This window comes from Arvicanthis niloticus, chromosome 13 (assembly GCF_011762505.2).
Source record: "Arvicanthis niloticus isolate mArvNil1 chromosome 13, mArvNil1.pat.X, whole genome shotgun sequence".
Lineage (NCBI taxonomy): Eukaryota > Metazoa > Chordata > Mammalia > Rodentia > Muridae > Arvicanthis > Arvicanthis niloticus.
The window spans coordinates 61,174,723-61,199,960 of NC_047670.1; the positions used below are offsets into that span (position 1 = coordinate 61,174,723).

General features: G+C 48.1%; 1 protein-coding gene and 1 non-coding gene across 3 annotated transcripts in view; one reads left to right on the forward strand and one right to left on the reverse strand.

Annotated features, from left to right (window-relative positions):
- Tbc1d22a (TBC1 domain family member 22A) overlaps nucleotides 1-25,238 on the forward strand; it is a 286,436-nt gene that overhangs the window by 231,960 nt on the left and 29,238 nt on the right. Inside the window, exon 12 of one of the 2 annotated variants that reach the window (XM_034517002.2) lies at nucleotides 5,627-5,722. The exons of the other annotated variant lie outside the window; for it this stretch is intronic. Within the exon in view, the coding sequence (XP_034372893.1) occupies nucleotides 5,627-5,722 (96 nt within the window). The remainder of the gene's footprint in view (nucleotides 1-5,626; nucleotides 5,723-25,238) is intronic. 2 annotated transcript variants of the gene reach the window in all.
- Nucleotides 23,746-23,808, reverse strand: LOC117719479 (U7 small nuclear RNA). Its single transcript, XR_004608197.1, has one exon. It is a non-coding gene; the product is annotated as a U7 small nuclear RNA (small nuclear RNA).

Consider the following 25,238-nt stretch of genomic DNA (forward strand, 5'->3'; position numbering starts at 1 on the left):
AGGCTGCAGCTCTCTGGAGAAGGGTAAAAATGGAAGCCTAGGTGACCTCAACCTTAACTCAGGGGGGTAGGTGTCAGCTTCTTAGCAAATTGTTGGAGCAATGTCTGTGTGCACAAGTGCCCCCTCAGCTTCTTTACACTTGTGAAAAGGTGGTTGGCAATGGACCAGAGGCCTAAACAGAAAATGTAAAACTCAATAGAAGCAAACCTTGTGCCCTTGAATTGGGGGAAGGTTTCTTAGATGTAACAAATTAAAATGGAACCTCCAGCAGTATTTAAGACACATTTCCCCAAAGTCACTCTTCAGAACGTGGAAAGACAAGGTCTAGTCTCCTCACATTTTTCCAACAGAGGCTTGCAAGATACTTACCATGATGAATGTAAGAAAACACTCTGTAAAACTCAAGAATAGCAAACAGCCAGAAAAAGCTCCAAATACCAAAAGATGTTGGGTGACATGAGGGACGCTTAGTCAGCGGTCATTTTGGAAGTGTGGCTAGGTGCCTGGAAGCCACTGTGAAAGACTACCACAGACTATTAGAAGCTCAGTTAAAACAGAGTTGTTTGGCTCTGTAGAATGCTGGCTAGGGTGGGATGCAGCATGAACTTCATTTACCGCCCCTGGGAACATAAAGTGGTAGAGCCACTTTGGAAAGTAGTTTGGCAACATGTGTCCATGGGAAGACTAATGCACAAACATGCACTCTGTATCATAGTCCTGAGCGTGAAGCAGCTCAGTGTCTTAAGATAGATGAATGGATAGATTGTGATATGCCCATCTAGGAGAACATGCCTCAGCATTTGCAGGGAATAGATACAGGGAAACACCTCAGTGTTTGTGGGGAATAAATTGTGGTATGCCCATTCAGGGGAACCTTAGCATTTACAGGGAATGGAAAAACAAACTGGTGTGCAGTTCAAGGGAATGTTCTGTGGAATTTGCAGAGAATGAACTCTGGGTGCATAGAATATGATGGACAAATTTCAAAATAGTTGATCCGAGTGAAAGACACTGGGAGAAACAGTCCATACAGTACAGCGGCATCTCTGTGCAAGTGTGAGTCATAAACTGGTGTGTGTTGAGGAACAGCTCAGTAGCTACCTGGCACTGTGGGATGACTTCTAAATGGCCCCAAGGACACATAGGGGCTGATAGATGTGTGCACTAACCTAACTGTGATGTTTTCACAGGGCACACATAGTAGGATGTAATTCATTTTAAAATAGATTAGGAGCAAAGCTGATAGATGATCCTCGTTGTGTTTTGCTAGCCCACTGCTGCTCTAAACCAGAGACTTGCGAAGTGGATTGCCTGAGATGAAGGGGGCAATGCTTATTGACAGTAACATTGAAGGCATTTTGAATTTGCATGCATCAAATAACATACCTTCCAGTACAGAGAACAAATTTGGCAGAACCATGAGGAGAAAATAAATCTACTGTTGTCATAGGGATTTTTTAAAAAACATCCTTATTTCCTGGTAGATTAAAGATTATTTAACACTGTGAGTTAATTTTCTTCAATAAACATATATGAATTGTTGCCTCCAAGAATTTCAGCCATGTATTTGAGAACAGCCGGCATTTTATGGCATGACTTTTTCTATGGATAGCTAAAGAAACATCGACTCACCCCAGACACCAGCAAAACAAAGGAAGGACCCTGTCCAGGTCAAGGTTGGTGAAGCAGGGGGTTTGTTATGACTACTTACAGAGTGTGGGGTGGTTCACGTGGGTCACTCACTGGCAGCCTAGTCATATCAGTTGTGTCAGAGCCAGGACTGTGGCCTCACTGTTCAGGCTCTGTCCTCCAAGGATGCTGCTTCAGGAAACATTTTGTGGAAGCTGTGTTCTATTCCAACCCAAATCCAAATTGCCTTCAAAGAACTGGGATCCTTAAGTTCCTTTAAGAACTTAAGAATCCTTTAAGAACTTGATTAACAGCAGTCAGTAACTCAGAAGATAAAGGGAAAAAACAACGTGCATTTTCAGATTTGAAAATGTACTGATAAATCAGGTATGATCCAAGAAAGATATCTAAAAGCCAGTGGCACGTTCTTAGACACTGGGATGATAAGGCTTCATTAAGACTGGAGTACCACTCAAGGGTGGCTTCTGAGGGTGACTGACAGACTTGTATTGCTTGCGTATATCAGAAAGGAAAAAAGCCAGACACTAATGAGTTTGCAGCCAGCTCCCTTAAGTTAGAAAAGGAACTGGAAAAAGAAAGTACTTCTGTCTGTATTTGATAATACCCACACCAGACTACAAGAGAGCCACATTTAGAGGAAGGAATAATCAAGGTGACAGGAGAAGTTGACAAATACCCATTGTTTTAGTCAGGATTTATTGCTGAGAGGAAACACCTTGACCAAAGGCAAGCTGGGGAGAAAAGGAGTTATGTGGCTTACACTTCCATATCACCTGCTGCTCTTTATTTAAGGGATTCAGCACAGGAACCCAAACAGGGCAGACGGGTAGCATTCTGGAGGCAGGAGAAGACACAGAGGCCATGGAGGAATGCTGCTTACTGGCTTGCTTTCCCAGGTTTGCTCAGCCTGCTTTCTTATAGAACCCAGAGCTACTAGACTAAGGAGAGCACCGCCAACAATACGCTGGGTCCTCCCCCATTGATCACTAATTGAGAAGATGCCTTACAGCTGGATCTCATGAGGCATTTCCTCAAGGGAGGCTCCTTCCTTTCTGATAACTCTAACTTGTGTTAGATTGACACAAAATCAGCCAGAGCACCCATCATCGAAATCTTAAGGTGTTTGTTTGTTTTTGTTTTATTTTTTAGAAAACATTGAGCTTAAATCAGGTTAACTGCTAAGATGGAGAAACGGGCAACTAAAGTGGAATGAAGAATTCTAATAGGTCCAGACAGCACAGGGTGATGAGCAGGACCATAACCTCAGGGCTAGCCTGGGATTCTTAGTGAGATCCTGTCTAAAAAAATGGTGTGTGGGGAGCAAATAGACTATTACTGTCAAATGCATAGAAATCTAGATAAAAATATATATAATGAGCACGTCTGAAAACTTTGATGAGACATGTCTGGAAAAAAATAAGAATATACAAAACTCTGAGGAAGTCTGGATTGTTTTGTAACCATAGAGAAATGAATTCAGGGGTGCAGTTTGTCTCACAGAGAAGTCATCAGACCCTGCCCACCACATGGGAGCTGTCTGTCTATCAGGAATCAGAAACACATCCCAAACTTGTATGTACCCTTCTGAGAAAGGAAAGGGGAAAGAGGCTGACAGCTGGATGCTTAGACCCTACAAAGAAGTTAGAGAAAAGACATCTAGAGTCTCATTCATCTTGCAGAGTGAGTGCAGTCAGGACCTAAATATCATTAAAAGCTGGGGTACTTTGTGACTGGATGCAGTTTATGCTGAGATGCAAGGTTGGTTCAGTCACAGGAACTCTCAGGGCGTCTTCTCCATCACCAGACTAGTGAGTACTGTTTCTCATCTTAGTGGATACAGACATCATCTGTGCCAGTGGTCAGAACTCTTCAGCCTAGAGCACAACAGACTTTCCTACCCTGCTGTGATGCCAAGCCTCAGCAGACATCATTCTCTGCAATGAAATGATGGCAGCTTATCCCTCACAGCCAGGAAGTAGAGCCAAAGTGGCTTGGCTGTTCAGATTGCTAACACAGCGCTGGGCCCCTGCAGGGAGTGCAGGGAGATGAAGAAACAGTGCCCTCCCCTAGTGTTGAGGGTGGTCAGCCAGCCCTGCCCAGGGGCCTCCATGTCACTAAGACCAATGACCACATTTTCACTCTTCCTACATGGGGCCTCTGGGCTCCCTGCAGCTCCCTGACCACTGTCAGTGTACCTGCTCAAGACCACCTCTTAACTCCTTGCCCGTCCCACGCTCAGGCTTAGGAGAATCACAGCTATCTTGTCAAATGTGTTCTGCTGCAGTTGCAAAGCCTCTCATCTTGCAGACCCACCCAGTTAATGTCCTTCCTCCGTCTTCCCCTTAGACCTTGAAGTCTCACATGTAGCAGTATACTATGGGCTCTCCCTTTAATGCAGACCTAGAATGTGGGTGCCTAGTTACAAGCTCTTGCCCCCTTTCGGCGTACATCAGGTTTAGTTTCTTTGTTTGTTTGGTGTTTTATTTTTCTGAGACAGGGTTTCTCTGTGTAGTACTGGCTGTCCTAAAATTCACTCTGTAAAGCAGGCTGGCCTTGAACTCAGAGATCCACCTACCTCTGCCTCCTGAGTGCTGGGATTAAAGGCGTGTGCCACCACCAACCAGTTTACACCTGTCATTTTATGCTGGCTGTACCTCAGGCTGAGTACTTCCTCTCCACCTTGCCTGTGCCCTGTTCTCAGCAGGAAAGCAATGGAGCCTTTTGATTGCCTGCTTAGAGCTTTCCAGGTCATGGAGACACCTGGTGACATGGGTCCTGCAGATGTGTCCCCCACAAGCTTTCCTGCACTGCCAGCCTTGCTGCACTGTCATAGCCCTGCTGATCTTGGTGTTTCTGGGTGGTGCCTGGCACTCTTTGACCTTGGCGCCTTTGTGTTTCTGTTCTCTGCCTGGCACTCCCTCTTGGTTCTTTGCTTGAGTGTTTCTAAAGCTGACTGACCACTGTATAGAAATTAGAGCGGGTTCCTGAGCATGCACAGACACCCCTCTTGTTATCCTTCCCCCTCGCTTGCTGTGTTTTTTCCCAAAGCATGTCACCTTCTGATGCACTGCATACTTACATTGCTTAATATGCCAGTAACAGTAGCTGCATAGGTATGCGTGGACATGGCAGAATCATGATGGTAACAAACTGAGCCCTAAGCTTGGGGACCCCTAGTCTGAGTAGTTGGTGGTATGGCCTTGAACAGGGGGTGAAGGAAGGAGATCCTTCTAGCAGGGAGCTGTGCAGGCCCAGTGGGGTGGTCTGGGCAGGTCCTCCTTGGGTGATGGTGGTATGAAGTGGTAAGAACAGAGGAAGGTGGGGTGGTCTGGGCAGGTCCAGCAGGCCTCCTTGGGTGATGGTGGTATGAAGTGGTAAGAACAGAGGAAGGTGGGGTGGTCTGGGCAGGTCCAGTGGGCCTCCATGGGTGATGGCGGTATGAAGTGGTAAGAACAGAGGAAGGGATGTGATGCGTCCGCCTACACTGGAGACAGACAGAAGGATGGGAATTCGGGTAGAAGCCACTAGACTTTCTGTCCTGCCAGCTGCATTCCTTATTGACGCCCACACAGCAGACAGCTCTCCACTGCTTGGTTGGTGTCCCACTCCAGCTCCCTCCTCAGCTTTCAGGCTTGCTTTCTCCTCTGGGAAGTAGAGGCTGCTCTCCAAAGCTCAGGTTTGGTACCTGGTGTAGGATGGGCATTCAAATCTACCGGCACTGTCCCCCGGCTGTCGTCATTCATGGCCAAAGAAAGTTACTGTCCCTGACATTGTTGAAAGCCTAGGCTGAGACCCTGTTTACCAAACTGCGTGTATTTAAGTTGGTGATTACTGTAATGAGATGGGGATGTTGGAGTGCAGTCTCTGAGTGAAAGTGAATTTTCCCGGTGCCCTGACTGGAGAGCCCGCCCAGATGGCTTTACCCATCGGCTGATGGCTCCGTGCACTAAGCGACTCTCTTTGTTTTTTCTTTCAGTCTGAACCCGAGGGCTTTTCTCATTTCCACTTATATGTTTGTGCTGCTTTCCTCGTGAGATGGAGGAGAGAAATTCTAGAAGAAAGAGATTTTCAAGTAAGTAACTGTTGTTCAGAAGAGCCCGAGTTAGGATTTCTGTTGGGAGAAAGGTTTATTAAATTCTAGTTCACACCTGATTTGTGGAGGAGCTGTGAGGAGCACTGCTTGTGGCTCACCCTGACCTCCTGCTGCTGGGGAAGCTCCTCCTGCTGGGACTCAGAGCTGGCACTTGGCCACCATGGTGTGAACTGGGCTGGCATCATGAGCTATTATGTATCAAGCCCCATGTTCCTTGAGCCCTGTGTCCTCACCAGTATGACCCTGGAAGGCCTGGTGTAACCTCAGTTCCCAGGGGCCTCATCACAGGGCCTGTGATGTGTTAGGGCCTGAGTTGGAAAAGAACCACACAGCCTGAGCTCCCATCTAAGCAGTCACTTGATAGCTGTGTGAACTGGAAGGCACTGTTTAGTCTCTCTGTACAAGTTTCCTTACCAGCTTAACTGTAGAGCTGTAAGGAACCCACTTGTCATTGGCCTGTTGACCATATCCTGCCAGCTGTGTGTTCCACCACCAAAAAACCCCATGGTCCAGGTCCCCAGATCCTGGACTACCTGAGTCCCCCAAGAAGTGGCCCAGGTATTGTGAGGACTGTTGACCCTTCCCAGGTGTGAGTGAGCCCTTGAGTTCACTCCTAAGGCCTAGTGGGCAAGGCCCTTGCTGGGCAGGGTGGGGCAGTCTAGGGTGCAGCAAAGAAGACACCAGCATTGTAGGGACAGAACTCTATACTATCTGTGGTCACTCCCATGCCTCCAGCTCTCTATAGGCTACGTGGCCTATGGTCCTGGGGTTCCCAGTGTGGTACCTTGTGGCATCTCAGTGATCTTGTTCCTCAGCTCTGTGCTTATCAGATGGCTCTCAGCTCCCTGCTTTCCATCTGATGGCTGTCGGAGAAGCCAGTAAAGTCCTGCACAGTCTCACCGAGGTCTGATGAGACCTCAGGGGTAACAGTTGTTGGTTTTGTGTCCACTTGCTGCAAATTAGAATGACCTGTGTAGGGAAACTCACCTGAAGAGCTGCCCCAACTGCCTAAACTGATGTGTGAAGACTCACTTCTAGTGAGGGGCAGCCCAGATAAGGGCACGGGAGAAGGAAGGCCCATGGACAAGTCAGAGCATTGGCCAGGAGAAGGAGCTGCCGGTGCTACCCTGGGCTTGGCAGACAGAGAACCAGCCTGCCCACCAGTCCATAATTGCTGCCCCTGTCATTACAGAACTCCTGTGAGCTGCTCAGTGTGCTGACTGTGGTCTTAGGCTGGTCAAGACTCTAGGTTCCCTCCTTAGCCTCATGGTTGCTGGAGCTGAAGCCATACGGCCCTTCTTGAATCCTGAGAACATGGAGGCCCTAAGGAGCATGACTTGCCCTGTCACCAAGTGATTTAGATTAAATGCTCAGCTCCGCCTCCCACAGTATGTGTGTTTTCGCCAGGACATACTGGGAAGCAGGGCTGCCTCTACAGGTACCTACCTGCCTGACCTGTTACCCTAACTACCTGCTTTCAGAAGAGAAAAGGGCCCGCATTCCTGATGTACAGTGGCTACTCAGTGTACTGTCCAGTATGTTGGGTTTCCACTGGATCATATGCACTCCTGGCCCGACTGGTTCCCTGGAGCCTCCAGGAGAACTTGTGCCAGACTCACATTGCTGCCCCACTTCCTGAGGGTCAGAGGTCTCAGCTGAGGCAGGCTTTCAGGTTACTGCTGTCTTGAATCTGGTCTTGCTAGCTGGGCACGGTGAGGCTCTAGGTGGACTTTGCTGCCTTCTAGGCTAGGTCAGCCTAAGGTTGGATATGGGTGGCAGAAAACTCGTGCTGAGCACAGCCATGTGCTTAGGGGATGTTCCCCCCACCCCTGCCCCATTTCTACGACAGTACCTCTGCAGTTCCCCACAAGGACCCTAGACCATATGTGCTCAACAGCCACCTTTACTAAGAGGCCGGCTGTACCTCTCCCCACACACTGGCTAAGACCAGACCAGGAACACATGGGCTCTTAAGTGCAGCCTTTATCTTGTGAGGATATGCAGTGATGTCACAGCAGGGCCTAAGCCCCTTGGGAGGTGATCAAAAGGTATGTGCAGTTACTAGACACTGGAGTAGCTGGGGACACTGTGGCCATGTGTGTGATAGATGGGATTCATGGCATCCTGACAGGCTACAGTGATAGCACCCCCTGCTCTTGCTCAGGCTGCATTTATTTTAGCACATGCTTGTTTAAGTACTTGCTGTTTGGCAGCAGTTGTGCTGTTGTGGTTATGGGTTCACATGAGAGGCTGAGTCCAGTGTTTTGCTGGCCTCCTACATGTGTCACCACTCACCATCCTCCTCCTCACACAGCTTGGGGTGAGGAGGATGGGGGCAGGACAGTACAGGGTGTGGTGCTGCCTGAATGCCATCCTTGCAGCTGGGGTGTGGATGGGGAGGACAGGGACCCATGGGGTTGATTGTACCCTGTGATACAGTGATGTCCTGGAGGCTGGAGAAAGTGTGTGTCATGAACCCAATGTATGTTGTGGAGAACTGAATTATATGAAGAACTCTGGGGTCCTAGTGAGTGCCAGAGATTGTGCTTGCCACTGTGACATTTTAGGAAATGATTCTGCTCTGTGGAAGTAGGGTGGGGTAAGCCTCTGGCAGTGGGGTGTTCCTGGCAAATGGCTGCCACATCCCCTACTGTGTTCACTGGGATTGGCCGTGTAGGTAGTCTTGTCATTAATGAGTTGCTGCCTGTCATTTCCATAGGCACAGGATTGTGCTTGAGGAGGAGGTACACCTCCTCCTCACCCAGGGCAAGGCAGGCACTGGCTTACAGGCCAGAGCAGGGAGGTGGCAGCTGGAGTGCTGCCTATGGGCTAGTTCTGTATGGTTCTGTAGACGTGGTGTGTAGGACCCCGAAGGGTTGCTATGCCCTGGCTGAGACTTTCCATGTGCTGCTGTCTACTAAGTAACATTCTGTGGTTCCTCTGGGATCAAAACATCCTGATGTAGGCATAGTGCCCCAGGAAGGGAATTTACACTTGACATCCTATTGCCCCCCAATTGAGTTCCTGTTTTTTCCTGAGTTTGTGTTTTTCCTTCCCTGGCTTGGTGTATATATTGAACCTGCCCAGTAAAAGTTTTGGCATTCTCTTATGATGAATGACCCGAGTCTGAGTCATTCTTTAATCCCCCAGGCCTACGCCCGAGCTCGGTACCATGGCAGCACTGGAGCTGTCAGTGGTGGGCCAGCTGGGGAGTGTGGGACAGGCAGGGATTCTGCTTGTGCACTGGCCCTTGGGACCCTGGGTAGAGGCTCGCCCTGAGATTATATTCATGGCTTGATGTATAAGGATCTGTGTGCTGCATGGCAGTGTCCTTCTACAGGCACCCTCCTTGCTATATGTCTGGTGTGTTCCCAGGACATTACCCATGATGCCATAGGCTCTGCACAGTGTGTGTAGCTGGGGTCTCTCCATAAACTGCATTATCTTCGCCAGCCAGTGAGGTCCTATATTCATGTTTGTCCTTCTTCAGCCATATTTTAAAGGGGTCTTTGGGGTGAGAGGAGCTCCAGGGCGTAGAATGTCTTGTATCCCCTGGGATTGGGGGACACGTGTCACTCTCTGCCTTCCTTGTTTTCTGTAGGTTTTTTTGTTTGTTTGTTAGTTTTTTGCAGTAAGTATTTTTGGGAGTGAGGGGAAGGCAGCCTGTGCCTTCCCTCAGTGCCTGCTGTCTCCTCCAGGACACATGACCCTACAGTGCTGGCTGCAGTGTGACACTTGACAAGAGTGTGACAATCTTGAGTGGCTGCATAGCTGAGACAGGGACCATGCAGGACCCCACACAAGACTGCTGATACCTCCATAGGAGGCACTGTGCTCATAGTCTGACCCACAGCTTGTCTTTCCTGACCTTTGGACTGTGTTGTCCAAGTGTAGTGTTGTAAAATGTGCTTTGTGTCTGTCTTGTTCCTGGTTTCTGAGCCTCCTAGCTAGGGTTCACTGAGGTTTTGACTATAATCTTAATCCTCCCTGCCTTCAGAGCTGGACACCTGACATACTTGTGCTTAGCCCAGACAGGGTTGGCAGTGTCCTGCCAGTCTCCAGAAACAGCTGCCCTAGAGGAGTAGTAAGCCAGTATGATGGTGACCTGTGGAAGGAGTAGGACTTTTCTTCTCAGTTGTAAAGATAGAAGCTCTGTAGAAACAGGAGATGGCAGTCACCTACAGCATTGTTTTAGATGGTGTCTCCTGGACAATCATAAGATCTTTCTGTGGATCCCAGCTGCGAGGAGCCTGAGGTTTGGTGCTCTGTGAAGACTCTTGTAGATCAGCACACTGCTGTGCCTTGTTCCTGCACAGCCGCTGGCCTCATCATGAGAAGTAGCATATGCAGGCAGGCCACGTGCATGCGGTCTGCGTGCATGCGGTCTGCGTGCATGCGGTCTGCGTGCATGCAGTCTGTGTGCACGTAGTGAGTGCTGCCCAGAGGCCTGTGGAGCAGCAAGGACAGGATGAGAGACTGCCTGCTCTGAAAGCCACACTCCGAGTCAAATCCATGTCGGCAGGATTTGGATAAGCCCGGTTCCTAGTGCCATCAGAGGATGTGCAGGTCCTAGCTGGCCTTCAGGGAATGACCTGGTACCTCCTCTTGCTCTCCTTTGGGATGAGTGGAGATTGTGGCTACTAAGTGAGAATCTAGAGAGGACAGGAGAAGCCAGTTCTAAGTGTGGGCTCCGGGCTATGTGGTCCCTCGTCCTCTCAGCCTCCATCAACATTTTCTGCACTTGCTCAGTAATCATCCCCAGAGCGCTGCTTGGCTTAGGTCTTGTTTCCACCCTTGAGGGCAGCTCCAGCTGGAAGTGGCGTGGGAGTGAGGAGGGCTCCTCTGCTGGGGGCAACATGGGACTGTGTTATGGGCACCTGTAGTGGGGACAGGGAAGAGAAATAAGATCAGGCAATGAGGAGTAACAGGAGAGAGATCAGAAGAGCGTTGCCATTATAGATGCAACTTCCTGTCCTGCAAAAAGAGAGGGGGAAGACAGGCAGGGACAGTGTCTTTTTTTCCTGAAGAGACCTTATACCCAGGGCAAGGAATATCGAGGTTCAGCAGGAGAGAGATGACCAGACAGGCACATTGGAAAGAGGACCTAGGATACCCCACAGCAAAGGTATGTGAGAGGCAACAGGAATGAGGCTCAGAGAAAAGCCTGTTGGGATGGGATGAGGGCAACTGAAGGAGCTGTGGGGCAGAGGGAAGCAGCATTTCCAGAGAGAGAACAAGTGAGTAGAAGAGATAGCCAAAGTATGAAGAGCCTGACAGTCCCAGTGAAAGGACAGGGAGGGGCTTCATGGTGAAAACTAAGCTTGTAGTTGCCATTCACATGTTCTGCACAGTAGAACAGGCTGGAGGGAGCGAGTGGGGAGTCAGTGTGGATCCTGTATGGTTCATGCACAGACTCTGCACTGGGGTTGCCACCTCAGCTCAGAGCCAGAAATATCTCAGGTGGGTAGAGGACAGACATCTTTGATGGTGCAGGCCCTCATGCCTTCTGTGGTGCTCAGTGGTAGCTGCAAATGTTTCATCATGGAAGTCATGAGCCTTGCACTTCGTCACCTGTGTGAACATACAGAGGAACTGAGCAGAGCACCTGCAGGAGGAAACCCGAGTCCTGTTCCATCTGGATAAAATGACATCACTGTGAGTCTGATAACGAGAGGGGCTGACAAGCTCTGGGTAGAAACTAATTTTTAACAGAGACTTCATCTTTTAAGGTGCTATAACATTTACAGAAGTAAGTCAGAACGTTTTCAGAATCAGAGTAGCCATCCGTGTACGCTGCCTTCCCCAACACAGTTCTTCTAAACAGACACTCAGTGACTGTTCCAACTTGAAACCCACACCACAAGAGGGAGCCCATGCCTGACACTGCCTGAACAGCCAGCAACCAGAGGTTGGATAGCCCAGAGACCTAGGATAGAACCAAACTGGAGAAAAAAAGTCAATGAAATGATTCCTAATGATATTCTGCTGTATCCTTAGACAGGAGCCTAGCGTAACTGTCATGAGAGAGGCTTCATGCAGCAACCAATAGGAGCAGATGCAGAGACCCACAGCTGAACATCAGGCAGAGCTTGAGGAATCCTGAAGAAAAGGGGGAGGGAGGACTGTAGGAGCCAGAGAGGTCAAGGACACCAGGAGAACATGGCCCACAAATTTAACTAACCAGAGCTCACAGGGTCTCACAAAGACTGAAGGATGACAGTCAGGGGGCTTGTGTGGCTCTGACCAAGGTCCTCTGTATAGATGTTAGGGTTTATAGTTTGATTGGGACTCAATGGGAGCAGGGGCTTTCTCTAACTCTTTTGCCTACTTTTGGGACCCTTTTCCTTCTACTGGGTCACCTCATGCAGCCTTGAATGAGGGTATATGCCTAGTCTTACTATAATTTACTATACCATGTTTGGCTGGTATCCTGGGTGGCCTGCTTTTTTTTCTGAAGGGAAACAGCAGGGGGTGGGTGGATCTGGGAGATAGAGGAGATGTGGGGGATAAGGGGAAGAGGGAGGAGAAACTGTGGTTAGAGTGTAATAGATGAGAAAAGAGTAAATAAATAAAATTAATTTTAAAAACCAGACACCAACAAGCTGGGAAACAGATGACCAAGCTTCAGAATTAACACTGGTCAGGGTGAAAATGATTGTGGGGTTATAAAAAGGGTTTTAGACATGAGATATGGCTGCCACCTGTAAGTAGATGTCAAGCTCAAGTGATTCCATTTAAAACTTTCCAAAATAAACAGTGAAGTTCAGCTTTAGCTCAAAAAAGAGGAGAAATGAGGTTCGTTTATAACAAAAAAGAAATCAGTAAGTAGAAATAGCAATATTGTCTTAGAGTGCTGAGATGTCTGAAACTGGCAGCCTCCACGCCACTCCATGGGATAGAGACAGGGGTGCATGTCATATCTGTAGTGTGAGGAGGCAGCATGGGAAGGCTTGCTTTCCCCCAACATGCACACATGTGCACATACATACCGTGGACATTTCAGACATATGAGCTCTTCAGAGTAGGCCAGTATCAGGTTGTGCTCTGAAGGCACATACTTCTTTCTGCTGTGGGCCCAGCCCTATATAAATAGCTGGCACAGGACCAGGGGAAGCAGGTGTAGCAGAGGAGAGTCAGACCCTTCCCCTGAAATAAGAGTCTAGAACCATGACCACACAGGCAGGACTGGGCTCCTGGGTTCTTGTCTGTGACTTACCTAAATGGAACAAGAGTCAGAGCCTCCTCTAGAAGCACCTGCTTCAGCCCACTCAGCACACATTTGGGGTAGCATTTACATTACTTTTATGACACTTGATACTAAAATGTTGGTTTTTAATGGACAAGAGCCTCAGGGGAATGTATTGCCCTAGATTATTCTGAGCATGTACTGACAACTTAAATGTTTGTTTGAAGCATCACAAATTAAAGGGAAGATAAGAATCAGAAATAGCTTTTTGGGGGTGGGATTCTCAACTGTAAATAAAACACACCCTGTGACTTTAATATGCAGGGTATCCATACACAGAACAAATTAGAAGGAAATTTTCCCATGGAAAATGAATGAAGACACCCAGAGTGGTCAGTCATATCACTGAAAAATTATGCAGCCATTTAGAAAAAAGTCCGGTCATTAAAATAGAACTGAAAATGAACACAGGTGATGCTGTCCACAGGCAGCGCTTTGTAAAGTGGACTTTGAGATCAGCCGGTGTAGAGCAGAGCAGGCTGGGCACTGGCCCTCCTGGAGGCCGAGGTATAGAGCCTTTCTGGAGACCTCAAGTCTACGGCTGACTTCTGACCCAGCACCAGCCTGTGATTCATAGAGAATAGGTTACTTACAGTCTGTCTCCAAGCCATGTGAATTGGGTTTGGAATACTTTATAACTACCCAAACTGGTCTTAAATAACCTTGGTGGGTTTGGAAATTCTGGGCACATTTCCATGGAGAAACCTGGCCCCGAATTACATTCCTATACACAGGAGCAGCAGTGCAAAGATGATCCCAGATTGGCTCGTGTTTGAAGCTTAGAGAAGGCTGAACAACAGGAGCCACAGTGTGGTCATTATTCAGATGAGGTTTAGTAGTGTCTAGGTAATTTTATTCTCTTGTTTGGCCCTTTCTCTTCAGTTCCCCTGCTCCCAGCTACTATGCAGAGTTGCAATTCTCCAGCCAGGGCAGTGCCCACTTTCAGGACAACCCCTGCTCTGTGGGTTCATGGCTCAGAGTTGGTACTGAGGGATGCTAAGCTCTGAGCCCACAGACTTCATGGGATGCAGTGCAGGAGTCAGGCATGTGGACAGATGCACACATGCACGGAATTTACTGGTGGATGTAAGGTGAGGTATGTGCCCCACTTTTCTGGGGACTTTGTTGTTCATAGGTGCCTGCATACAGTGATGGATAAAGATGTGTCTCTGAATCCCAGGAGAGAGCCTGGGAGGCAGGGTGAGAGTGGGGTAGGGGCAGGAGACCACACAGCAAGGCAAGCAGATGTTGCAGCCCCCCCCCCCCCCAAGATCCCAAGCTGTATGAAGTGCTAGGGTGGCTGACGCTTTTTCTCTCTGGTAGCCACTGTGAGGAAACCTCTAGAACCATTGGCTATCCATGGATGACTGTCAAGGCTACTCCCTGAGACAGTCTTCTTCCTGGTGTCATTAGTGTCCCATCTACAGAGAAGAGAGTTTTAAGAAATCACTTCTGAGAAATGGGTGTGGAATCTTTATACAAATGGATCAAACCCCAGCCCATCATCTTCCAATCCCTCTCTATCAAGGCCACGCTCTAGAGCCTAGCTCTTCTTTGGGACCCATCTAAAGATCTACCTGGCTCCATTCCTGAATCAGAGCTTCCTTATGTGCCAGACTTCAAACAGAGGAAGCTCTGGTGAGAAGCCACCAGGAAGACTACCCCTGCCCCATCCCTGACAGCCTGACTTTACCAAAGAGCAGAACCCTGGCAGAAACTCAGCAGCTTCAGCTTGCAGATGGGCCCTGCCTTCTGGGCCTAAGACACCATCCCTGAGGAATGCACAGCCTCTTGGGACACAGATCCTGAGCTTCCCTTTGTTGCCTCCTGAGCAGCCACAAAGCGGTAGGCTCCATTTCTGAGGCCTTGATCCTTTGGCATGTATGGCGTCTCAGTAATTGAAGTTGTCTTCAGCTTGGTGACAGCTTTGAAACTCTGCCTGAAGGTGTTGGGGAGACTACTTACTCCCGACTTCAACCTACTTATTAGAAGAACCATTCATAGGTCCTTGTGGACACCTGTCTGCTGGGAATGGGATGAAGAGGGAACATCCCTGACACCTGTCCTGTAGGCATAAATCCAGACAACTTCTAGGTGTCTGTCTCAAACACTACTTAAGCATCACAGAGATGCAAGCAGTCAGGTATCTTTTAACACACAGTTTGTTGTTCATACATAAAAAGAAGAAACAACTCAAATCCAGTGAACCTGACGACTAATGATCCAGTTATAAGTGATGCCACTGGGATCTGGAGGCAGGACTCGCTCACAGACAGCAGACAATGGATAGAGGTGACACAGTTTGCAAGTCTTACTTCCCAGCACACAGCAAGCCTGTGTGTCTGTCCACTGGTAGAAAAGGGACAGCAGGTGCACCCTGCAGCAGGTGCTCCTTGAGAGTAGCAGAGGCTAGGGCTTTTGTGTTTGTGAGGCTAGGACAGCCAGGATGCCAGGCACTCAAGGATCACCAAGGTCGGAGCCAGGCCAGAGGCAAGAGATCCTGCTAGGAACTGTTAGCTGGAAAGGTCTCTTACTGCTGGAGTGCCTGGCTTGAGTGCATTGAGGTATACTGGAGACCACCGTCTGCTGAGCTGACTGCAGCCTGGCTTTTTATTGCTCTTGGGAGCGGGAGGCTTATCTTGTCCAAAGACTCTTGTGTCCCTGCTTCTGATTGCTGTTCCCAGAGTGCTGCTGGTCATATGCAGGTGCATGCTTCTGATGTCAGCTCATTCCGACGTCAGAGCACTGAGATGGGTGCCTCTGTCTTGTTTTCTTACTTTCTGTTCTAAGTGTTCACTACAGTGTTTTTCTTCCCTCTCTTGAGGAGTCCGTGCACTTGTACTTGAGCCACATAGGACCCTTGTTTGGAAGTCCCCAATCCCTCCAGCCACTGTGCCTTAAGCCTGCCTGTCCTTTTCCCTCGAGCCCTTGAACCACAGCTTCCCGTCTAGGGCTGAGAGCAAACATGGAAAGACCACTTGGAGATGGCAGGGTGGATGGCATTGATCCTGGCCAAGATCTGCGTGGCCTTGCTTACAAGGCCTTATAGCATCTCTCTGGATGGACCACCACTGTCTTCAGGTCTGGTCCAGCTAATTAGTCAGAGGCCCTGTCCTACCTCCTGGGCCATCTAGCAGACTTGAGACAGGATGCACTTTCCTGTCCAGTGCCTAACTGAATGTATGAATAGCCACTGCAGGCTCATGGCTTTATACAGGTTGATGTCTCTCTCACACAGTGTACCCTTAAAGCAGCAAATGTCACAAAATGCCAAACTAAAGATCGTCTTCTTCATCGTTTCCAGGCATTTTTAAAGACAAAATTGGTCAATTGAAAAGAGATTTTGGAAGTGAATTGTTATTTCTTCTTTGCTCTGGCAGGTTGCTGCAAAGTGAAGGGTAGCAGTAGGTGCCTGCGGTGCTGAGTAGGCAGGGCCTTGTGCTGTAGTGTGAGTGTGTGGTGCCTGGCTAGTGCACTGTGTGTGCTGAGTAGTGCTGTGTGGGCAGCACTCGTGTGCTGTAGTGTAGTGTGTTGTGTGGGGCTGGTGCTCTGTAGAGTGGTCGGTGTGTTGCTGTGAGGCTCCTGTGCTGTAGTGTGGGTGTGTTACTGTGGGGCTTGTGTGCTGTAGTGTGTTGTGTTGTGTGAGGTTTGTGTGCTGTAGTGTGTTGTGTGGGGCTCGTATGCTGTAGTGTGTGTTGTGTGAGGCTCCTGTGCTGTAGTGTGGGTGTGTCATGTGGCGCTCCTGTGGTTTTTCTGGTGTATTTTAGCTACTTTAACTTCTTGAACAGGACCTTGGAGCCCAGGCCCTGGCCTGCCATGTCCTGATGAGAAATCGTGAAATGCATGAGGGACACTGCCTATACTTTCTGGCCTGTGCCGTATCAGTTGTGGGTACTTTCTGGCCTCAGACATCCTTGGAGAGAGAGGACAGCTTCCTAGACCACATACATGGAGAGAGCCTACTGGCAGGTGGATCCTGGCCCACAGTAGGGCCGATGGACTAACAGTGAGATGGGCCAGTTATGATGTTGATAGTTTAGGAGGAGGGGCTTATGGGAGGTAAGAGACAGCAGGCCTTTCCTGAGCATACAGGAGCATACAGGCACACACCTAAGTATGTGGGGTGGGCAGGCTACAGACCGCAAACTCTGTGTCTGAGTGTGTGGGCTTCACATACAGCAGACCTTGCTCACCCCAGGCTAGCTCCATGGAGCCTTCTCTAGTTTTCTGTCTACTCTTGCCCACTGAGGGCTCATCCTCAGGGTCAGGGGCCATGCAAGACAGATGACAGAGCATCAGAGGTTGGGAATCAGCTGCTGCTGTGTCTCCCAGAATGAGAGGGCCAGAGTGCTAAGGACACAGCATATCCAGGAGAGGCTATGGGCACAGCCTGCAGTACAGTAAGGAACAGCTGGAAGAGATGGGAGCTCTGTGCAGAGGCCTTGCAGGCCTGCAGTGTGGCTGGTGGCTGGTGGCTGGTGGCTGGTGGCTGGTGGCTGGTGGCTGGTGGCTGGTGGCTGGTGGCTGGTGGCTGGTGGCTGGTGGCTGGTAAGCCAGATGGGTAGGAGCTGTGTTGAAGGAGGCAAAGGGATGTTCAGAATAGCTGGGCCCAGAAGTGGGGGGAACAGTGGCTGCAGGCTGAGGGCACAGACTGCTTGGCCCCATGGGATGGCAGAGATGGGTTTGGGTTCACATGAGAGCTGTCTGAGGAGTCGGTGTGTAGACATGGGCTGATGGTTCTAGGCCACTGGGCAATTGGGAGGACAGTTAAGTTTAGGTGCAGAGCAGAACAGAGCCTGCAACTGCAAGGTTCCCAACCGGGCAGCTGCAGGAGTGTGGGGACAGAGAAAGTCAGAGTGGCCACAGGGCCTGCTGGAAAGAAGGGCCAGGCCAAGCCTTAGATGTAGTAGAGGGCTGGAAATGTTTGTGTTCAGGGAGGGAGTAGAGAGACAGAACTTCGTGGCTGAGTTACCTAGTCCCCCCAGGGGACTCAGCCTCAGCTCAGCTCTAAGCAAGGCCTGCTTCCTTCAGGTTCAACTCCCAGAGATCCTTGTTCTTTGAGGACAGCTGTTGGTGCCATCCCAAACTCTTGTTATGGGACACAGTTTTCATGGAGAATGAGCAGGCTGGCTGTCATATCCGTCCTTGTCTGTGTTCCCCACCACCCCCAGCCCCCGTGCCCCATGCCATGGTAGAGTGTTTGTTTCCTGGCCTGCACATTCAAATATGGGCAGTAATTTTCTTTTCAGACCTCAGAAGATGTACCCTCCTTATTAAGCCCTACTGCTCATTATGGTAATAGCGGCAGGCATTGAAGATCTGAGCCATTGCTGAGCGAAGTATCCTGTGGGCTACAAAGTTGAATAGCAACTTTCTTATCAGGAGAAGTGATTAAAGGCTGAAGATGAGGCGTGAGGGAAGATGAAAGGAGCAGATTGTAGGAGAGGCTCCTTAAGTCCAAGAGAAGTAATGAGCGCTGCTTTCCTGTGGCTCTGCTGAATGAGGAAAGCACCAGGCACACCCAAGAACACCCTCCTTGCTGCTGTGTGATGTGACTTGCAAGGACAGCCTGATTTCCTATGGAGCTCTGTACCGGGCTTCACAGCCCTAGCTAGAGGGAACTTTGTGGCAGACTAGCTTCAGGAATGTATGCTATCAAAGAACAGTGCCAAGCACAGCTCTGGAGCAGTGCAAGGAAGCCATACTCTGGGGCTTGCTGTCCAGGAGAGTAGCAGTGCTGATGCAGGGGGATGCCTCTTTCCCACCTAGATGGCAGCAGTGTTCTGCTGCGTCTGAATTTCTCATCTGAGAAGGAGGGTCTCAGCCTGCAGCTTCTTCACAAGCATGAAAACACACACACACACACACACACACAAAGCACCTGTGTGGATATGCAGGCAAGTGAATGAACACATGCATACATGCAGATGTATATGTATGCATATAAGCATGTGTTTCACTGACACAGTACACACACACATACACATGCTCGCGTGAACACATAAGCATGCACACACATGGAGACATCTATCCACAAGCATCCATACATTTCCTTAGTATTTTTTTAGGAAACAAGGTATGAAGAATGTGGCTATTCTTTTCCTTCTTGATGTGAAAAAACAAACCCTTTCTCTTTACAAATAAGAAACTCTTGCTGAAATAGTCATAAAGAAAAATGATTTCTGTTGGCACAATGACCCCTGTGCTTTAGCTATTTGGTTATTATGTCTTTGAGGGACATCTGACTTTCACATAAAGCCAGCTCACTCCTGTGTTCATAAAGGAAGATGCATGCTTGTGTATGGGAAGGGGGAACCTCTGTTTCATGGTCCTTCAGCCAGATGGCATTAGTGGCTGTGGCTGTGTGTTCTCTAGAGCCATGGGAGGTACTTGGAGTGCACTTGCCGAGTGTGGGCTTCCCATGGGCAGGGATGGCTGAATCATTTGCCTTCTTGGGAGTACCTGGTGGCTCTTCCTTTGGGGACATCCAGTCTTCACCTTTGTCCTGAGTTACCTCCGCAACCTTCCCAACACCCCACTGTCCTCAGTTTCTCACTGTTTACAAGAGGATAGTGGCTGGTGGAAAGAGGAGTTGCCTGCCCCCTTCCCAGACCCAGAGTTTCTGCCCCTGCCCCCACCCCCAACCTTCGTGGCAGAGGGTCCATGTGCCCTCTCAGTAGTCACCTACCTACTAGGAGAGGCATGAGGGCTGAGTTAGTTCCAGTTTACTGTAGTCACTTCCCCTTTTAGAAATGAACCCACAGGCAGTTCTCAGAGCAAGAAATGGAAGTCTAGAGGTTGTAGAAAATCAGTTTGAGTCCCGTGACTGTGCTTAGACACACCTACATATTTTATTAAGTCATCTCTCTCTGTGTTGGAGTTTACCTTCTTTGGGGGATGAACAGCTACAACTTCACGCATATGAGACATCTGAAACATGAGGTGGTTGTTTAAGGTGGCCAGATGTTGGCACACCTCCAAAGTACATGGGAAAGCTCAGTGCTTCCAGACTCAGGAATAGTAGGTGAAGACGTGTGAACATAGCCAGGTAGCCCTAAAGATCATTCATGTATGGTATATGCCTGTGTTTGAAGAGGCTGTGCTCGTCGTCTCCTATACCTGGTTACCAGGTCTATCCTGCCCTCTTTTAGACGTGTTGCTGAGGCCTGTCACTGGGGGTTTCAATGTGCAGTGTGTTATAGCTTCATGTAAATAGCAGAAAAAGTTTGAAGACTGCCATTTAACCTCATTGGGTTTAATGAAGGAGATCCCAGGACCTTCAGGGTGTGCCTGTTCCCCAGGAGGAAGCCAGCGTGGACCACTGCAGGGTGGCATTTCCTCAGGTTTATAAGCAGAGCTCAGCAGAGGGGCCTGGGCGATGGGGGATGCAGGTGGGGTAATGGCCCAGGTTTCCAAGTCTGGATTATTCTCCCTCTCATCAAACTCATCCTGTGTTCTCCCTGCCCTGCTGCTTCCACACGCCACCCTTACGCGACGTCACCTTCCCACAGGAGCTGGCTCCTCAGTTCCTGCCCTGCCTCCTGCCTGCCAGAATGCAGTGGGCAGTTTCCTGGAGTATCCACGGACTACACCATTCCTCTGTGTCACATACATGAAAAACTAGGCTAAGAAACATGTGGTGGCTAAAGAGAGTAGTGCTATTACAAGAACAATTATAAAACAAGAGGCCATGGATTTGAAGAGTGGGAAAAGGTATATGGGACAGTTAGGGAAGGAAAAGAAAGGGAGAAATGTAATTAAATTATAATCTCAATTTAAAAATAAGGAGTTTAATTTGTTAAAAAAGAAGAAGAACCAAGTACAGTTTACCAATACAGTGGGAAAGATGTCTTTCAGGCATCAGTGGCAGCCCTGTGGCTCTAACCTGCCCACCTGAACCCCACTCTGCTCGGCCCAACCTTTCCAGCACAGTGGCCCTGTAGCCGCTGCCTGATGATGCAGGCCATGAGCTGCCCTTCACTGAGCTGCCCTTCCCCTGTGTCTTCTGCTTCTCCTCAGCTGTTATAGTTGTTTGCACATAAGAATCCCCACAAATCTACGATTTAAAGGCTTGATCCCAGCTGGTGGAGCCAGGCAGTGAGAAGTGATTATTAGGTTCTCAGGCTCTGACCTAGTCAATGGGTTATCCATTGATGGGTTTGTAGTAGGGCAGTATTGCTAGGAGGTAGTAGAGACTAGGAGGTAGAGTCTAGTTGGAGGATGTGGGTCATTGGGAACATGGCTTTGAAGAGTGTGTTACTCCCTGGGTTTCTTTCTCTCACCTGCTTACTGGCCTCCGTGAGTTAGACAGTTCTGCCCACCATGCCCTCCCACCATGACTCTTCTGCCTTGCTTCAGTCCTGAGAGCCATGGAGTCAGTTCACCAGGCCAAATGCACCTTTGTATCTTATTTTTCTCAGGTGGTTTGTCATAGGAATGAAAAGCTGGCCACCATGGACAGGTGTTACAAATGGTCATTGCTGTGATTATCTGACCATGTAAACGGTTTACAGGAGGGCCTTGGAGAAGTCTGAAGAGGTAGCCTGTAAGCCAGCGGTTCTCAACCTATGGGTTGTGACCTCAGAGGGCTATATAACCCTTCCACAGGGGTCTCCCAAGACTATTGGAAAACATAGATATTTATATTACAATTCATAACAGTAACAAAATTACACTTATGATGTAGCAATGAAAAAAATGTTATGGTTGGGGGTCACCATAACATGAGATTTAAAGGCACAGCATTAAGAAGGTTGAGAATCAATGTTCTATGCAGTGCTTAGTGGGTAGTTCTCAAGGGAGTTCAGAACCCAGAATATGGCTAAGAACATGAAGAGTAAAGACTGCTCATAGGCTTCCAATGGGAAGGAGAACTCTGTTGGAAAATGAACCAGAAACCATTTGTGTTACACGGTGGAAGGGAACTTATCCACATTTTATCCATGCCTGGAGACTTTACATAAAGCTGAACTTGGAAAAAAATTCAAGACCACAAAGCCTCCAGGCTTTGACATTGGCATTTCTGGCTGTTTCCAGGGTTGCACTGAAGATGGTTTAAACAGAGAAGGGTGAGTAAAACCTTGTAACTTGTCTGGAAGAGAAGTGCATGTAAAGTCAAGCCTGCGAAACCTGCTGCCTAAAGGGATTAGTAACATCAGAAAGAAACCAAGGACTTTGCACCAGGACAGTAAAAGCTGCCTCCAGAGCATCTCAGGAATGGGAGTATTCTTCCCATGGCACCAAAGAGTATAAAAGTATTAATACATTAAAAAGACTTTTCTTTGAGAAGGATGTCCCACCCAGGCATGCTGTGTACAAGGAGCCACCTGTGATGATTCATTTCATCATTCTGGGAATCCCAGATATACAGGCTATTGTAGCTGTGGTCTTAGGAGCCCTGGCTGCTGCTTGAAATCACTGCCCATGTGCTGCTGACTTTTTAGGCATGGTGAATGCAGGTGGAGGCCTCTACCCAGGTTTTAAATGAAATATTGGGAGTCCAGGTAAGATGTAGCAGTAACACATGAAGCTATGCTATTGAAGCTGTTAGATGCAGTGAAGACACAAGGAAACTGGAGATGCCAGAGGTATGAAGTGTCTGCCATGGAAAGCTTCAGACAGTGAAGAGAGCCATCCAAGGAGAAAAGCCATGTGTTCTATGGCTGGCAGAGCTGGTGTGGAGCTTCCAGGCTCTTTGGAGCTTCTAGCATGCCACTGTGACCCTGAATGTGCATTTGAAGCTACAGGGTTTGTTTTACTGCTAGGTTTCAGTTCTCTTCTCTTTTCCCTTCTCTGTCTTGTCCCTTGCTTTTGGAATGAGAGTTTCCTCTAGGTCATTGTGTGTTGGAGTTACAGATTGCCATATTGAGTTACATAACAGCTTAGCTAAGAATTCACAATCAGTCTCAGAGAAAATTTCACCTGGGTTCTTGAGCTGAGCTGAAACCATTGAGGATTCCTGGCTATGGACTCAATGCACATTTTATTTTGAAATGTAGGTGAACCTTTTAGGGGCCAGGGTGGAGTGTAACAGTTTAGACATGAACCTTTCTCCACCTTTCCTCATGTGCTGCACATGGGATGGGTGTGTCCCCACTCCATTGTCACGTTGCTGTTTAAAGGGGTGGGAAGTGCCCAGAATGTAGAGATGCACAGCCTCAGCATAGCACATCCCCAGCAGGTCCAGCTTCTAGTTGCATTTCACTTTGAGCCAAGGCCTTGATGTCTTGCATGGTAGATGTCAGTCTAGGTAAGGATTTCAACCCAACCTTCATGTAAGTTTATGGCAAGGTTTCTGGTACAGCTTTAGGACATTGAGACTTGAAAATAGTAAATACCAGAAATAGATTTAGCATGCTCAGGTGATATTTATAAAAAGCAATATCATGTGTATTCTAGTGTACATTCATAAAATGGATGGCGCTTGAACATAAATTGTAGGTTAGAATTGGTCACTTCAACTCTAGGTGTGTACAGAATCTTAGCATTGTAGCCAGTTTTAAACTGCTCGCTGCTAAATTAGAAAAACATTACTGCCAAGGACTATCTTCAACTTGGAGAGGTGGTCCTAAGGAAGTGTTTAGGAGCAGTGAAAGAAATGACTTAAAGTCAAATGATGGGGTGCAAAATGACAGCTCTGTAGTCTGCTCAAGATGGCTCCCTGGACAGCTTTTCTTGGCTCTGCAGTCTGCCTGAGTTAACTTTCTGCTGGAGATAGCTTTCTGCTCAAGACAGCTCTCATGCTAGAAAAAAATTCTTGGATTTTCCAACTCAAGTCAGAAAAGCTGCTAGAAAAATTCTGAAAGAGTTGTGTTCATGCTCCAAACGGTTCTCTCTGGGTAGCTCTCTCTTGTTTACCAAAGTTGCCTTTTGGTTATCCCATGAATTAGCATTTTATGACCTTAGCCCTTTGATTCTTAGTAGACAGCAAGTATATTTTAAAAAAATGGCAAATGATTTCAGAGATCTGCCTGCCTTTATAAGTGTAAATAATAAGCTAGCTGGATGGGATACTGTCCTGAGACTACTATTCCCACCATGCCTGGACCTGACTTTGCTCTGTCCCAGGCTAACCTTGAACTCAGAAATCTGCCTGCCTTTCTAAGCACAAGCAATAAACTTAGCTAGGTGGGATCTTGCCCTTTGATCACCACTCCCCAATTTTATTTTATCTCCTTCCTTAGTATTTTTCTGACAAGCTAGCTCATAGTGCAGCTGCTTCTGTTCTTTTAGGTCTGTGAAGCCCCTGATAAAATTCATATTGCATCTGTATATTTTGCATAGTTGAGAAATTATACATTCTTGAATTCATGTTTTCAGAGTTCTTTCCCACAGCCTTAAGGACTATCCTCACAGCATTTACAGTTTTGCCAAGGACATTAGACATACCCTTGCTTCCCAGGCTCATGCTGCTTCTAATTATCATGTCATTAATCTTGGCAGAGAGAACATCTCCTGAAGGAGCAACGTAAAATAAATTATACAAACAAGCCTTATACCTAGCAAACTCAATACTAGTAGAATCCTATACCCTGCTAGCTCTGCTCCAGGGGCAGGAACTGTGTCACACCATACCTTCTGCATGGCCATGCAGTACTAGTCACATTACTTTGTTCTTAAAAGAGAAACCATCTTCACCACAGAGTTTGGGCAGTGTTTTAGTTCCATAGGGTAGGACTCTCTTATGGTGATGTGGTGCTTTGAATAAGAATGGCCCTCATAGGCTTATATATTTGAATACCTGTCACCAGGGAGTGCAACTCTTTTATAGGAGTAGGAAGTGTGGCTTTATTGGAAGAAGCCATGCCCAACCCAGGTTCTCTCTCTGCCTGTGGATCAGGATGTAAAGTGACTCAACTACTGCCTGTCTAAATCTTGCCATGCTCCCCTCCATGATGTTAATGGGCCAATCTCTGAAACTGTAAGCAAACCCCCACTTAAATATTTCCTTTTATAAGAGTTGCATTAGTCATGGTATCTCTTCAGAACAACAGACATGTGCCTAAGACTAAAGCTGGTATCAAGGAATGGGGTTTTGCTTTGACAGGCCAGACTATGCTGTTTGTTGGAGGAATCTAAAAGACTTTGGGAGTTTGGACTAGAAAAGTGATTGGATACTGTAAGTGGGACTTAATGGGCCATCCTAGTATAAAATGAGAGACAGTGCTGAGGGCAGAACTGTGGTATCTCAGTAAAGAAGTTTCAGAGGGAAAATATTAAGTGGCTAGAGACCATTCTTTTGATATTTTG